The sequence below is a fragment of the Panicum hallii genome, chromosome 1 (genome assembly GCF_002211085.1).
Source record: "Panicum hallii strain FIL2 chromosome 1, PHallii_v3.1, whole genome shotgun sequence".
NCBI classification, from domain to species: Eukaryota; Viridiplantae; Streptophyta; class Magnoliopsida; order Poales; family Poaceae; genus Panicum; species Panicum hallii.
The window spans coordinates 55,455,176-55,471,134 of record NC_038042.1 but is presented as its reverse complement, the minus strand read 5'-3'; the positions used below and the strand labels follow the sequence as shown (position 1 = coordinate 55,471,134).

General features: G+C 51.6%; 1 protein-coding gene, 1 long non-coding RNA gene and 1 other non-coding gene across 3 annotated transcripts; 1 reads left to right on the top strand and 2 right to left on the bottom strand.

The window, feature by feature from the left end:
- Positions 1-3,306: 3,306 nt before the first annotated feature.
- Positions 3,307-4,278, bottom strand: LOC112878928. Its single transcript, XR_003225899.1, has 3 exons — positions 4,204-4,278; positions 3,932-4,060; positions 3,307-3,869 (listed from the first exon to the last, which is right to left on the bottom strand). It is a non-coding gene; the product is annotated as an uncharacterized LOC112878928 (long non-coding RNA).
- Positions 4,279-8,271: 3,993 nt separating this feature from the next.
- On the top strand, positions 8,272-10,366 carry LOC112879625 (E3 ubiquitin-protein ligase CIP8-like). Its single transcript, XM_025943970.1, has one exon. The coding sequence runs from the start codon at positions 9,124-9,126 to the stop codon at positions 10,105-10,107; it is 984 nt and encodes a 327-aa protein (XP_025799755.1). The 5' UTR covers positions 8,272-9,123; the 3' UTR covers positions 10,108-10,366.
- Positions 10,367-15,569: 5,203 nt separating this feature from the next.
- TRNAM-CAU lies at positions 15,570-15,641 on the bottom strand. Its single transcript has one exon. It is a non-coding gene; the product is annotated as a tRNA-Met (tRNA).
- Positions 15,642-15,959: the final 318 nt, after the last annotated feature.

Genomic DNA, 15,959 nt, shown 5'->3' with positions numbered 1-15,959 from the left:
GATAGGATCTAGGACGAGCGGGAATTTTCCTAGCTTGGAGAAGCTGGTCCCTTGATCATCCTTGGAGAAGGAGATCGGGACCTCGCTGTATCTCAGAGGCTTTTGCGTGGCAGGCTCTGTAGAGAGGATTTCGCGCAGGGTCAACTTCTGCGTGCGCTTGGAGAGGAAGCCGCCATCTTCACCGAAGATGGCGTTGATGATGTTTTTCGGGTCCTGGAAATCTTGAGCCCCCAACTTGTCACCCTCGTTGTCATTCTCCTGGTCCTTTCGCTTTCCGGCTTGGGGAAGCGGTGGAGCATTGAGTGACTTGGGGAGGCTGGCACACTCGAAGAGCATATGTCGAGACTTCGAGTGCATCGGGCATTGTTTGTGCAGGACTTTCTCAAACTGTGCTTCACTGCTCCCCGACTTCTTGCCACATGGATTGCGCTCGACAGCCGCGACTTTTTCGTCTTGTTTGCGCTTTCGGGGTTCCCTGAGTAGTTCCGCTAGACCTTGTCGAAGGGTTTGTTGCCGTTGCCCTTCTTGTTGCTGTTGCACTTGGGGAAGCGGCCATTCTCCTCGTCCTCTTGCTCGGCCCACCGTGCCATCATGTCACGTAGCTCCACGACAGTAGTTGGGCGGTTGCGTCTGAAGTTGCGGTACGTGTCCTTCGAGAAGAGTCTGTTCTGGAAGCAGCGGATGATGTCCTCGTCGGTGATGTTGGCGATGGTGGCGCGTATCTCGAAGAAACACCGGGTGTAGGATCTCAGGGTCTCGTTCATCTCCTGCTTGACCTAGGACAGATCGTGGCGAGTGCCTGCTCTGATCATGGATCCCTGGAAGTTGTCGATGAAGGCCAGCTTGAGGTGCTCCCAGGAGTCGATGGAGTTTGGCTTGAGGCTTTCAAGCCAAGTGAGGGGCACGGATTCCAAAGCTACCGGGAAGTAGAGTGCTTTGGTAGAGTTGGATCCCCTTGAGACCTCGATGGCAACGGAGTAGCATCGGATCCATTGGCGCGGGTCCTGCTTGCCATCATACTTGGGGATTCCGACTGGTTAAAAATTCTTGGGGTAGAATTTTTTAGTGATGTTGAAGGTGAAGGCGGGGAAGCGGTCGTTGTCGTCATCATCGTGGTACCTGTCAGGATGGTCCCTTCTCCTTGCTTCAATGATGCGCCGCGTGTCGCGGCCATCATTGATCTTCTGCCTCAGATCGATCGTGGGAGCATCGTGAAGGCTGGCATCAGGTGAAGCTTGGCCTTGAGGCCTTGCGTCACGCTGGTTGCGAGGTTGGCGAGTGGATTGTTGTACTTCTTGTTCGATGTTGCCACAACTGGTGGCCCTTGTTGCGCTGGCGGTTATCGTTCCTCCGGTTCCCAGGGCCTCCTCTGGGGGTGCGGCTGATCTGCGCAGCGTCACCATGGCACTCAGACCTCAAGGGCAAGTTCCAAGTGAAAGACACTGGATGTTGCCCATCGAGTTGCACGAGCGCGCGCTTGGTTAGATATTGTAGCCTTTGTATCTGGGGGTTGGATGGTAGTTCTTGAGCTAAGAGCGTTGCTTCTGCAATGGCACCAATTGGTGTACGATACTCCCGATCCGCGGCTGTTGCAAAAGCGTTGTTGAGGTTCCTTTGGTACATTGGATTGCGAGCACGATTTTTTGCATTCCGCCTGCGCTGGGCGCGCTTGGCATTCTTCAACCGCCTGATCCTTCTGCGCTCCTCATTCTCATCCTGGGGGGCGTCCGCTGTAGGCTCATCGGCAGACACATCCAAGAGTAGTTCATCTTCGTACTCGGGACCCGATTCGTCATCATCCGCGTTGTGAAGGGAGGCTATGTACACTTGACAATCCGGCGAGTTGTCAGCCATATGACTGTACTCGACTAGCTCTGTGCTACCGTCTCCCTCTTCCGCGATGGGAGAGAGAGGTTTGCCCTCCTAGAAGGGCAGTTACTGCATGAAGGCCACAAGACGGCAGTCAAGTAGTTCAGCGGGCTCTAAGCCCTTCCAGTACACGAAACGACCTTACGGCGTAGATATTATGGTTAAACCCAAATGATTGCCCGAAAATGATACGGGGTAGTCGTCGGGTTGTGAGTGGTTGTCAAGAGCGGGGCCCCTCGACAAGCGGTGGCTCCCTCGTTTCCGAGTCCTCCTCGACTCTGGCTTGAAGGTGTAGTACTAATCGATGAGTATTTTTTATTGAAGTCCAAGTAGTTGTCGAAAATGGGGGCCACCCAACAGACGGTGGCTCCCACATCCTTGAGCTTGAGCAAAAGATCTAAGTTCTCCTCCAAGTCGGAGAGGGACTTAGATTGTGTGGTCCCCTCAGATCGGTTTGAGTCCGATCCGACTAGTTCTGGTGCAGCATGAGTGCAAGTCGCGTCGAAAACGGATATCTTTTCTATTTGCAGGACTAGATCGGGGAGCAGCAATTCATCGAAGTTGTCGATGAACTCGTCGAGATCGTTGTGTCGAGTTGGTGTAGAGGCCTCTGGCTTTCCGGATTCGGCTACGTGGCTGTTGAAGCCACCCAAGCCGTTGGCGATGCAGATCCAGGAGCCGAAGACGAAAGTCGTGCCCTCGTCAAGCGCGATGCTGGTGAAGTTGAAAGATGCCATCGAGTTCTCCGGTGAATGCTCGATGAACATCCCTACCTGGCGCGCCAGCTGTCGGTTTTTACCGCCACGCCCACCGAGGGATACTCCTAAGGTGGTGAGTTTGTAGGTAGGATGTCGCCGAGATTAGGAACTCGAAGGTGCAAGGAACATAAAGTTTAGACAGGTTCGGACCACTGAGAGCGTAATACCCTACATTCTGTGTGGATACTTATCTTAGGTGGTGATCGGGTGATCTCCTGTTTGGAGGGGGTCCCTGTCTGCCCTTATATATCTTGAGGGGACAGAGTTACATGGAAGTCCCAGTCAGATACGAGCCCAGGAGTCCTACCCGAGTACTTCTCGGATAGTTTTCTATCGTTTCCGACTAGTTTTACTACTGTATAAGTAGTCCTACTGCGCTACAAGTAGAGTAGTTACAACATATATAGGGCGTGGGCTATATCTCATCCCTTATCCTAGAAAATATACGCTATGTGCACAGTTCCGTGGACCCGGGTCTGATAGGTAACTTTGCCAAAATGCAAATTTGACTTCACCATTGCGTAGTTCTTATCGAGACAATCAAAATGCACACATAGAACGTCCAATTTAGAGTTCTGATGAGAGAATTATGACTTCGGGAAGACTTGACCCAGACTGGACCGGTCATACCGGTCCAGACTGTACAGTCCGAATTAGGAGTTGTATTTTAATACGGGATTTGCATAAGATTCAACTCCTAATAGGATAAGACTATCCCTCCCCAATCGATTGAGGGATAGTCTTTATAATAGGATAAATATAAAGGGCCACAGCCAATTGAGGGTATCCAATCGATCAAAAATACAATTTTTATCTTTTCTCCTTTACTTTGCCCTTTTCAAATGCTAGCTTCTCCAACCCCAATCTGATGTCCTTCCTTCGTCTCGACGGTATTTGAACACGTTCTAGGTGGCCTGCCGACCCTAAAACAACCTGTGTGCGCTTGCCCTGACGGGGTCCCTCCCGGGCGTTCATCGGATCCTCGCCGGACTCTCGGCGAAACCGGTTTGACCAACCTCCCAAACCGGTCCGACCGGATCTGAGCGGTGGCGCTGCAACGCGCGCTCCTTCTTGCTGCACGCGCTAGTGCTCTCATGAGTTAGCCCTGAATTTGCGCCAACAGAGTTTGGCCTTGGCGTCAGCTGAGAGTTGATTTGTTGCTTGCTGGAAGCTGTTATCTCCGTCATCGGCCGTGTCGCTCTGGTCAGAAGAGAAGAGGCTACTGGAAGAGGTATTTTGTGCCTGCACAAATACAGGTGGAATTAGCCGTTGAAGTTATGGATATGGATAGCTCGGGTGCATACCTCTTTCATGTGTCCTATGGTTGGGTCGAAGAGATTCGTTGGTACAATCGTCGGAGCTATGGCCGATGAAGAAGGGTCATCCTGCGTTGTTGCGATGATGAGCGACGGTTCTGGAGCCTTTTATATTCTCTGTGTCATAAATGGAATATTTCTTGTTGGGAAATGAGTTGGGGATAAATCAAGTGCTCTTGGAATCATCTGAGGAGGAGAATGGATAAATCAAAGGGAAATAAACTGATGAAAAGCTGATTGGTATCGGCTAGGGAACATACTGCTTCGTCATATGTTGGAGTGTTAACTGGGGAAACCTCGAGGATGACGATGTGTTGTTCTTCCTGGGCTGGCCAAGGATTAGAGACCTGAAAAGCCGGTGTGGGTTTATGGTGTTAATACTTATCCAGGAATCCCATTTGAAAGTGACTGATGCCGATGCTGGATGTGATGTTCAAAATGTAGTTGCTGCAATTACCTCTTGGGCCATAGGACATGCTTGGGTCGGCCTAGATGATGAGACGGGAGGGGTCTGTGTTGAGGACATGCTGGGTTGACTTAAAGCTTCAGCCGATGAAGAGGTATCGACAGTCTTTCTTCTTTTGGAGGGCGTAGATTTTGTGCTCTAAAGACGTTTGCTACCAGTTCGCCCATTCATTAAGTCTTTGAGGGATGGGGCGTCAAAGCCGATCAATGAATTATAGAGAACGAGGACCACTAGGTCTATCGACTTTCAAGATCATATAGGAAAGCACTAGATAGTAGCCGATAGATTGCTGATCAACGTTGGGTAAATTGTGAAATCTAATAACAACTCATTAAACATTGGATCTAACCGAGACAATCTTACGAGCAGCTAAAATAAATTGATAACTGGTAGATAAACTGAATGAAATTATAGCGATGCCCAGTAATTAAAGCTTAGCAAATCTGATAAAGACGATACTTACGAGCAAACCAGAGGTCGGACCTAACCGATGCAGCCCTGCTCACCGAAGAATACGTCTAGTTTTACTCTACTCCTACTTCTAGGGTTTGACGTAAAGGTGAAAAAGAAGTTGTATTGATGTGATGTGTCTTTACAAAATTCTAAGATCTGCTATTTATAACCTGATACCATGACTTTTATCCTGACACGACTTTAACAAACTTGATAAAAAAATAGCTAAATCTACTATATTTACATGATATTTTCCAAAACAATCGGACTCCTAAATTCTCTGATGATGTCATCCTCTCGTTCGAATCATAGCTTTTCGCTGGGCCGCCTCTGACCAACTCCTGACCGGGCTTTGACTGCACTAGCACCAGCTTTGACCAGGCCTCAAACAAACCTGGGCTGAACGGGCCATCGGCCTTCCTGAAAAATTCCCTCGTCAGCTCAATTTCCTTACCAAAATTATACTTACAAAATTTTAGCGTCCAACACTGTCTTTGGACTTTTAGCGTGTAAATTAGTCAAAAGAGGCTGAGTATTTTTTCCCTTCATGGTTGTCGCGCATAGGGGAAAAAAAGAAAATGAAACCGAGTCGTCGGTGACTGTGAATTATTGAGATACGGAGCTGTCTAGGGTTCTAACAACCCTTGCCAAGCGACACGCTTAGGAGCAAAGCAACTGTCAGTCCAGGTGTTATGGCCTGAGGCCTGACCTCACAGCCTGAGATATAGGCCCTGTTAATGACTCCAAGTCATCCGACTTTTGGATTTTCTAAAATCGAGCCTTCAAAATTTAAAATAAGCTGAAACAAACGGGGTCATAGTAGGACACTCCTGCCTCGCTGCCTGCGGCCTGCCAGTATTTTGCTTTGCTGCTTCGCCGGCCGTAGAATCCAAGGTTCAGCCAGCGATCCTATACGGCGGCGCCTGGAGCGTAGGATGCGTGCACATTCCTTAAGCTCTGGATACATAGTAATCGTACTCGTGACAGCCTTCTCTGAACCGAAGATGCTGAACTAAAATGCATGGAGACTGAAGGCACCGTGCGTGCTCATGTGATGTGCAGTCGCTCTTCGTTCTTATAGGTACCGAGCGATCACTGAGACACTACCGTTGATGAAGGTAATCCTGGTGTGTAGGTGGTGCAGAAGAACCATCCAGAAAAAAAACACAGATTGCAGTGTAAGAACGCAAGCTACTGGCTCCATTAATCCATCATGTAATGCAGAACAAGAATTGTTAGGAGAGGGACGTACTGATGCTGGTCTCACTTTCGATCTTAGGTGAGCTAATGGGAGGTTACGGAGGTGAAGTTCTTGGCGCAGTAGGTAGGTTGGTGCGCTCTTCTCTGAGAGCAATTTCAGCAAAATCTTTACCTAAAATCCTTACTCAAAAAATAGAGATGGAGGGTAAAAAATTCAACTCCAATAAGATCCCTACTCGATTTGCTATAGTAGAAAGTAGAAAGAACATCAAATTTATCCCTCCGGCCCCTTCTCCCACGGGTGGTTAAGGAGCCCCTACCGTTTCTACTGTCCTCTTCCTCGCCTTGCAACCCCGCCGCCGCCGAGCTGCGTCACGCTCGCCACCGGCCCAAGCTGCTACGCCCGCGCTGCCGCTCACCGGCCCTTGCTGCGGCGCCCCCGCCGCCACCCCGAGCTGCGGCACGCTCACGCCGGCCCGAGCTGCAGCGCCCACGCCGCCGGCCCCAAGCTGCTGCAGCGCCCGTGCCGCCGCCCCCAAGCTGCGGCCTACTCGCCGCCGCCACGCCCGAGCTCAAATCTGCCTGTTGTTGCCCCGATCTCCGCGTCGTGCCTCCCCCACGAGCGGCGGGCCCCCTCCCTGCGCAAGCTCGAGCTACTCCCCGACGACCGCTGCTTCCGTGCACCTCCTCCGCTGCCCGCGCTGCAGATCGAGCCGCAGATTGAGCAGCACGTGGTGTGCAGTGCTGCCTCATGACTCGCCTTGAGCTGCTGAAGCTGGGAGCCGTGGGCCTGTGGCCTTAGGAGCTCCGTCAGTAAGGGTCCGTTCGTTTCCGGGCGAAACCTCTGTACTTTAGAGGTCCGGAAACGAGACCCACTATTCCCGTTGTACAGTAACTTTTAGACCCCCAGAAATTTTAGAGGCCGCGAGAGCTCTAACGCCTCTAGTCCGCTCGGCTCGTCTCCCCACGCCCCTCCGCCCGCGTGCTCCTCCCCCGCCGCCGCCCCCCGTGCTCCTCCCGCCGCCGCCCCTGCTCTCCCCGCCGCCGCCCCCCGTGCTCCTCCCGCCGCCGCCCCTGCTCTCCCCGCCGCTGCCCCGCCCCCTCTCTCCCCCCACCCCCCGCGCCGCCGCCCCTGCTCCTCCCCCCGCCGCCGCCCCCCGTGCTCCTCCCGCCGCCGCCCCTGCTCTCCCCGCCGCCGCCCCCCGTGCTCCTCCCGCCGCCGCCCCTGCTCTCCCCGCCGCCCCCCGTGCTCCTCCCGCCGCCCCTGCTCTCCCCGCCGCCGCGCGCCGCCGCCCCGCCCCCTGCTCCTCCCCCCGCGCGCCGCCGCCGCCGCCCCTGCTCCTTCCCCCGCGCGCCGCCGCCCCGCCCCCTGCTCCTCCCCGCAAGCCGCACCGCCGCCCCTGCTCCCGCCTGCGTGCTCCTCCCCCCGCGTGCGCGCGTTAGGCGCTCCGGCCGTGCCGTGGTTTTAGAGGCCGTAACGAACACCCCTCTAATATACCTCTAAAATGTTTATACCTCTAATTTATAGATGTATATTTTAGACCCCTCTGATGCGAAACGAACACACCCTAAGAGCCGGAGCTGCAGGCCGTCACCAGCAGGGCGGACCCTCTTCGTCTGACCCAGCAGCAAGGTGACACTACAAGAAAATATCTAATTTAGAATGGTACAATTTTATCGTACATCATCTAAAAATTATCATAAAACAGTATATGATAGTTTTACAAAATATTATAGATTCAGCGTCACAGACTAAATCGATCGATGGTTTAAAAAAACCATCATAGATTGAAGCAATCCATAACGTTTCTTAATTATTATAGATTAGCTTTAAACCCACGCAGTCCAGCCTAGGTATTAGCTTTAAACCCACGCAGTCCAGCCTAGGTCAGTGTTCGTGACAAAAATAAACATCATAAATTTCGTCACGGATTGAATAGTCAGATGACATGGATGCCAACATGGCTGATGACATGGATAATGATATGGCGCTCATGATGACGTTGACTTTTCATTCATGGCCCATTTATTAATTGGGCCGGTTTAGAAGTGGACCACTTTTTGGCACAAAATTTCAGCCCATAAATATAAAACAGCCCATGTACACAGCCCATATAAACTCAACAGATTAAACATTACATTACATGAAATAAGTTATGATCCACCAATTTTAATAGGTTTTTCAGCCCATTTTAGGATTACAATTCCAGCCCATGGATCTCATTTCCAAAATTAACAGAACTGGCATCACATCAAATACAATAAATTTTCATCCGGTATTACATCAAATACAAAGTCTTTCTTCCAACACATCACATGCAAGTTTGCATCCAGCAAGAGCTTTACCTAGCAACTAGTTGCCGGGCAGAACAACAAGGAACAGAGATATTCTCCAGTTTCTTCTATTCTAATTCATCTGTTCTAATTCTCCAGGCCGTGCAGAATACAAAGTCTTTCTTCTGTTCTAATTCTCCAGTTTTTTTTCTGAAATTAAGAGAACAAATGTAATATCAGTCTTACATGGTATTGCAGAAGATGTAAAAGAGTAATAATTATCATATTAAACCAATAAAACTTTTTCATATAAATATCACTTACTTATGGATACTAGTATAATCTATTGTCAGGATCAAGTTCTACAAATTTCGTAGGATCACATAGAAACTGTTATCTTGAATCATGATCCTATAAAATTAGAATTCTAGATGGTATCTAGATCAGTTTTTAGGATCCGGATTGGGATTCTGACAACCTTGCTATTAAGCACTACGCGCGGGGCAAATACATCCTCTCCGGGCCCGCGAACCAAAACCCATCAATTTCGTATTCTCGTGCGCATGGAAGAGCGAAGAAGGTTCGGTAGGCCAGGCCATGCGCGTCTCGTTTCCGGCAGTCCCCGAGCCGCCCCGGGGCGGCGTTCGGCTCGGCGGCGCCTGGCGTCGGGTACACCAACCCAACGGACCCAACCCAATTTTAAAGCGCACGAAAAGTGGGGGAGGGAGAAAAGGAGAGGAGCGCAGCGACGCGGGCGGTCTCTCTTCCTCCCCTCTTCGCTTTAGCGATGGCCAACGATTCCCTCGCCCACCACCTGCTGCGCCCCCTCGCCGCCGGCTGCTGCTCCGACGTTGACGAGTACGACGACGAGGAGCCCACCAACGTCGCCTTCCCCTCCTTCTGGCCGCCCTTTCCGGCCCTCTCGTCGGACTCCGACTCCGACGCCGCCAGCTTCGTGCGCCAGCGCGTGGACCGGCCCCGGCGCCGGGAGACCGCCGCATCGTCGTTCTTCGGGCTCGGCTTCCACGACGGGGACGACGACGAGTGGGCGCCGCCGGACGAGGAGGACGGGGAGGTCGAGCTGCCGCTCTGCTGGGATTGCCTGCAGCTGGAGGACCACGACGGCCACCCGCGGTGGGACGTGGGCGTCAGCGACGCGGATGAGTGGGAGCAGGTCGCCGCCAGGGAGGAGGAGGAGGAGGCGGCGGCGGCGTCCGCGGTGAGGAGCCTGGAGTGGGAGGTGCTGCTCGCCGCCAACAGCCTGGGGAGCCTCGTGGTGAACGACGCCGGCGACGACGACGACCTCGACGCGGGCATCGAGACGTACTTCCTTGACGAGGCCGACGACCTGCTGTTCGGGCAGCTCGCCGCCGCGGACGCGGACGACCACGGCCCGCAGGGCAAGTGCGGGCGGCCCGCGGCGAAGGCCGCCGTGGAGGCCCTCCCGACCGTGGTGGTCGCGGAGGCCGACGCGCAGTGCGCCGTGTGCAAGGACGGCGTTGGGGCCGGGGAGAGCGCCCGGAGGCTGCCGTGCGCACACCTCTACCACGACGCTTGCATCCTGCCGTGGCTCGCCATCCGCAACACGTGCCCGCTCTGCCGCCACGAGCTGCCCACCGACGACCCCGAGTACGAGAAGTGGAAGGCGAGGCGGGCCGGCGGCGGCGGCGGCGAGGCGGACCCCCGTGCGGCGGCGACAGGTACGATGGCTTCGTCAGGTTACATCGATGGATGGATAAGTGCAGGGGAACTGACTAACTTGCTTCAATAATTAGAGCCTCTAATTTAGAGGTGGTGCTGTGTTAATACTTGGCTACGCAACTTGCTGCAAATTCCATTTTGATCGGGTGGGAGAGGGATCGAATCGATTCGGATGGTGGGTATGGTGTTGATTTTCATATGGAGTGGTGAGAGCACGGTGCATTTTGATTTGATAATGGTGTATGATGGTCGTGACTGTTGAGGTTGTTGTTCATTGTTCTTTACAGAGAAACAAACAGAGGAGAACGATCGCTGCTCCTTTCAGTTTAGAGTCACCCAACTCGCCTCACAATTCAGCACACAGCATTGTTTGCACAATTGCACAGTCGAACTTGTCTTTAAAATGTTCAGGCAATAGGAATCTTCCTTTTGCAAGTAATTCTAGTTTGTTCATAAAACGATTGTATGGCGAAGCAGTGTAGAAGATTACTGAATTGATCGCATGGACGTGAGGAGGTCGAAAGATACGTGTGAATGAGAAAAGCTAGAAATGTATGCTAGTTGAATCTGTTTGTCAATTTACAGAAGGAATGATTACTATAGTACTTAGCATAGCTTAACTGAATGAGATCATACCATATTTCTGCTGTGCTGTCCCTGGAAACACGGGGAGTTCAGTTATTCTTATTCCCGAAGCCACTGGGGCATTTCTGCACCTGAAGGCACTTCTTGCTTTGGGAGCATGTATCATGATTCTGAAATAGCAACAACCTTTTATTTTTTAACTTAGTCAAATAGGAAAGGAAACAAGCCTTATGTTCTCATGGTGCCCGTGCATGCACGGTTCCTATCGCTTAACGGGTGAATTGATCGAACCTGTGATTTGAATCGATCTTAAGCACATTATCGGTCACACTCACACATCAAGCTTTGAATCCTTTACTGAATTGATCCGTAATCAAAGTTGAGTATAACATGAAGGAAGAGTGATAGAAAAGAACGAGTGGCAATGCAGAGCAGAGAAAACGAAGCCGCATGCTTACAGTTCAGTGATCTTCCGGTTCATAGCTTCCAACTTCTCCATAAGGCTGAAACCCAAAATGCAGCAGAGTATCGACCGTTGTGTAGCCGAAAGTAGTCCTAGATCTTTAGCGTGCCTTGTGTCAACGGTGACTTCGCGGCACGAGCCGGTTCCACGGATATCTTGGCACCACAGCTATGCAGAAGTTGCCTCTCACAAGTTTCAAGTTTCCGTAGCGTGGAAGCAGGGGTTCCTAGCACATGCCGGGCAGCCCGTACGCGGCCGCTGCGTCCAAGGCGAAAGCGAGGCACGGCGGAAGAATGGAATCGGTTCCACGGGCGCCCCCATCTCTCCTCCTGCATTTCTGTAACTCCGCGAGACTTTGCTGAACCTGAACTGATCATTGCTTCGACCTGCGTTTCTATAGTTGTTGGTGCCGAGCAGACCAGACATGCCCACGACGAAGATAAGGTCGATGAGCAGCCATGGGTGTGGTTTTCTTTAGCTTTCCGGTCCCCTGATTCTTCTGGGGTTGGGTCGTTGGGTACGGGGTACCAGCAGAAGGCCGATGCGTTCGTTAGGAGATGGTGGTCGTCGTCGTCGCGTTCGCTTGCGGGATCAGGCGGGCACGTCGGCGTCGGGCTGCCGTTGGGGTCTGTTCTGTCTTCTGCGTGCATGTGACTGACCTTGCTCGTGTTTCCATCAGATTTCTCGACCCTTTGCGTGTGTTGTGGTGTTTCAGTCGGTGTCTCGATCGATACGCGGTCCCAGAGTTTTGAGTACTGGTACTAGACGTGTATGTGACGCTTGCTCTCTCTTTTTATGCGGCGCTCTTTTTTAAATAATGTGTTTTTTTGTAATATTTGATTGAAATGATGTGTTGGCGCTCATCTTAGAGAGAGGAGTTAACACAAGAGTTTTTTTTAAAAAGGGGATAAAAAAAAACAAAATTCGAAAAAGGGGTGCCAGTTGGAGAAATTTAGGGAAATGGGAGCCTCCCGCCCGCTGGGAGGGCGGAAAGGAGCCTCCCGCCCAACCATAGGGCGGGATGCTCAAAAAAAATTTCCAAGGACCTCTTCGCGAATAAGAAAACTTTTTTTATTCGCGAAGAGGTCCCTGAAGCAGGCCTCCCGCCCGGCCACTGGGCGGGATGCCTCCTCGTGCATTGTTATTTCATGTGTGTGTGTTTTCTGGCTTCCAAAATTCGTAACAATTCACAGAAAAATCAAAAAATAGCAAAACTAGTTTTGTTAGAAACTAGATTTCAAACTCTATAACTTTTGTTAATGGAGTTTAGTTTGAAACAAAATACTTTTACCCCTATTTTAAAACTAAGATTAAGAAAAGTTTATGCTTAACTTTAGGATTTCATGGTTTGTTGTTTATGAAGTTTGGTATGACTATTCTATAAACTCTAGGTACTTTTGTGCAAAGTTTTAAACTCAAATTTGATGTAAATTTAACTTCTTTTGGTGCACACTAACAAGGAGTACCAGTGGCCCAAATTTGATGTAAAACCCAATCAAAGGGTTTTGGTGCACACTAACAAGGAGTACCAGTGGCCACTGCCAATGACTTGCATTTTGCAGATAAGTTAACCAGTCCTCGTTGCTTGCAAGTGGCATAAGCTCCCAGATCAAAGCGTGAGTGGTACGATTTATGACGCATTGAACACTCACAGTGTGTGTCTCCTGATTAATCCTTAGTCCCCTCATTAACCAGTTGCATAAGGATTCAAATGTCCTCTCGTGCGGTCTGGTAATTCCTCTGACCGCACAGTTGAATTCACTTAAATCTACCCCATTCGGCCCATAAATTACATTTCCTTCTCCGTAATATATACTGAAAATACCCTTCTCGGAAGACATATCTGTCAATCATTAATAAACTAGTTATACTACATATTAATACACAACGAACGACGATCCTAAATTTCAGCGACTCTCAGATTATATTTTACAGATTCTAAACTATTCAGATTATAAATTATACTAAAAACAAATGAAAATACTAAAACTATTCAAAACATAACTACTCTAACAAATATTTCCTAAATTATAGTTATTTTCAAGTACTTATATGGCTAGAACGAGAATATACCTCAAAATCGACGTGTGGACAGGGCTTCGCCGCTTCCTCTTCTCTCTTCCTCTCCTCTCTTTCTCTTTTTTTTGATTTTTGCTGGATAAAATGGCATTTTTGGGGCACGTTGGGGCTTAAATAGCCGGTGGGGGGACCTCCCGCCCGACCAAAGGGCGGGATGCCCATCAGCACAACATCCCGCCCTTTGGTTGGGCGGGATGCCCTCGCAGGGACCTCTTCGCGAAGAAATTATTTGCAAAGAGGCCCTCGGGTGACATTCCGCCCTTTGGTTGGGCGGGATGTCCCGGGCCCCACGCGTCCCGCCCGTTCAGCGGGCGGGAGGCACCCATTTCTCTAAATTTTTCCAACGGCCACCCCTTTTTCGAATTTTATTTTTTTTATCCCTTTTTTTAAAAAAATTCGTTAACACAAACGGAGAAGTATCCGTATCCTCAGCAGGAAAGGAAAACAAAAAAACACACAGTAGCAGACCGATGAAGAAAGGGTTCGCGTGAATCTAGTAGGCCCAATGCGAATGTCTCTCGGGGTCGCGGCGAATTCTACAAGCCCAGGCCCATGTTGTACATGCTACTGGGCTCAAATTTCATAAGGTGCTGGTGCAACCCATAGTGCCATTTCACTCCATCATTATCTGCATGATGGCATCTTCTAGGAAAACCAATTTGCTAACTTCGCAATCCTATTCTTTTTTTCTTTACCCTATTCAACCATTCCGAATAAACAAAGGAGGTCATGCTCATGCCATGCGAGTTCAAAAAAAAAAAAAAAAAAACTGTGACACAAGAAGAAACTTCCTGTCCACATGATAACATAACTCTAAAGCCATTCTGGAAAGGTTCTGGGCCAACTTTGGTCCCGACAAACATTTAACAATCCCTAGTGCTCCTCCTTTTCTTCACTCTGCGAGAAGGAAGAGAGAGGGAGGAAGGAAACTAGTGTTTCCAGCTTCGTGCCCACGATCGGCACATGAAAGGAGAAATCTAGACCGCTTTAGGATCTGGCGAGCCGAGCACGTACGAGTACGACAATCGTCGCCGGTCGATCCACAAGAACATAGATTTTCAGCCAATTTTAGGACCACCAGCACTGACAGGCACAAGCAAGGAACATGCACACGTGAAAGCTCAGTTCATCTTCAGATATAGGTTTTGTTTATTGACGCGCGCTCGGAGACGGGCACAGCTGTTGCAGTGTCGGCCGCAAATCCGCGCGCGCGGCGAGCCGAGGAAGGCCGACGGCGCGCGCTGCCTTCTTTTCTCTCCAGGCCGCGGTTGCCCACCGGAGACGGCCTGGAGAGAGGCCACCGCGCGCTGTCTTCTTCCAGATCGCCGTCGGTGCGTGCACGTGCTCGCCGCCTGACTGACAGGTGGGTCAGAAGAATTAGGTCCGGCCGAAAAGAGCTCGCGCGACCGCGACCGGATCGACGGGAGCCAGGGCCGAACGGATAGGGACGGTCACCACGGCGCGACGGCGATCGAGTTGCGGCCGCACGGTGCCTCGCGACGCCCCTGGGGGGACCGCACGCGCCCATGCAGGCACCGAGGTGCGCCGTGCGCGCGAGGTGGAAGATCTCGCCAGCATCGCCCACCCGATCGCGCGGGCGGGGCCCCCGGGTGGACGAGAGCGACGCGGCGGGCGTGGGAGACTCGACACCGCGCCGCCGGGCGCGCGGCCGGCACCCGAAAGCGGCGGGCAGCACGATCGCGGAGCCGTCATCTGCCCGATCGGCGTCGCGAGCGTGAGCGCGACGGGTGCCCCACTCCCTTCCCTTGCCGCGGTTAAAGAAAAAATCACCCTTTCATCAAAAAAGAAAAAATCACCCCGCAGCTGGCGGTGCGCGACGAGAAACGACAGGGGATTCCGGTTCCGGGGAGGAAATCCCAGGCTTTCTTATCCGCACCGCGGTTCGCGTCGTCTCGGCGAGCCGGCCTGGTCCCTTTTCTGGGGTGGCGCCGTGGCAGACGTCAGGGGGGTGCCGGGTGCGGCCGGCCGAGCAAGCTGATGCCGGTGCGTGCGCTCACGGCTGTCCGCGTCGCCTTTCGAGTCGGCCAGCATTAGCGAGCGTGATGGTGATTAACTAATGATAATGGTGTGCTGCTGCTGCGAGCCGCTTAACGAAGCAAAGGGACGCTGCTTTGGCAACCGGGCCAAGCGAAGCTACTACGCTAGGCTGGGCTCGTTCGTGTCGCGTGAGAAAAAAAAAGCTATGGCTGAAAGTTGGTTTGGTGGTGAACGATCGATTCGAGCAGGCGGGTAAGTTGTTCTTTCCCTTTTTTTTTTTGGGGCCTCTCCAGGCGCGCGGAGCCTACTGCCTCGTCAGTCGTCACAATAGCCAATCCTTTGAAGCCGGAGATTAGCTTTGTTACCAGGAAAAGAAAACGGCAAAAACAAAAGAAAATGGAAAAACTTATCAGAGCCAGGTTTCGATCCTGGGACCTGTGGGTTATGGGCCCACCACGCTTCCGCTGCGCCACTCTGATTTTTGTGGTGATTGTATGATTTTAGTAGTTTCTTTCTTTACGCGCATCCAACAGATGCCTCACCATTTTTTTTTTGCGAAACTGAAGTCTGACCTCTAACCACATTGCACAACTGGTTAGCTCAAAGGTTCGTCATCTACGACTTCCTTCCCTGGCATTGGCAAATTTTCGTCGCAGCGTGACCCGGGCACTATTCTATGTGGCTCTATGCCACCAGGATCAAAAGAGCAAGCACGTACGCGCACACACCCGATACAGATGCAGGCAGACCGCAGACCACACGAACACATCAATTATCCGCGGCGCGTGGCGGGGGAG

Coding starts and splice junctions, on each gene's coding strand:
- LOC112879625 (XM_025943970.1), top strand. CDS start 9,124: ATGGCCAACGATTCCCTCGCCCACCACCTGCTGCGCCCCCTCGCCGCC.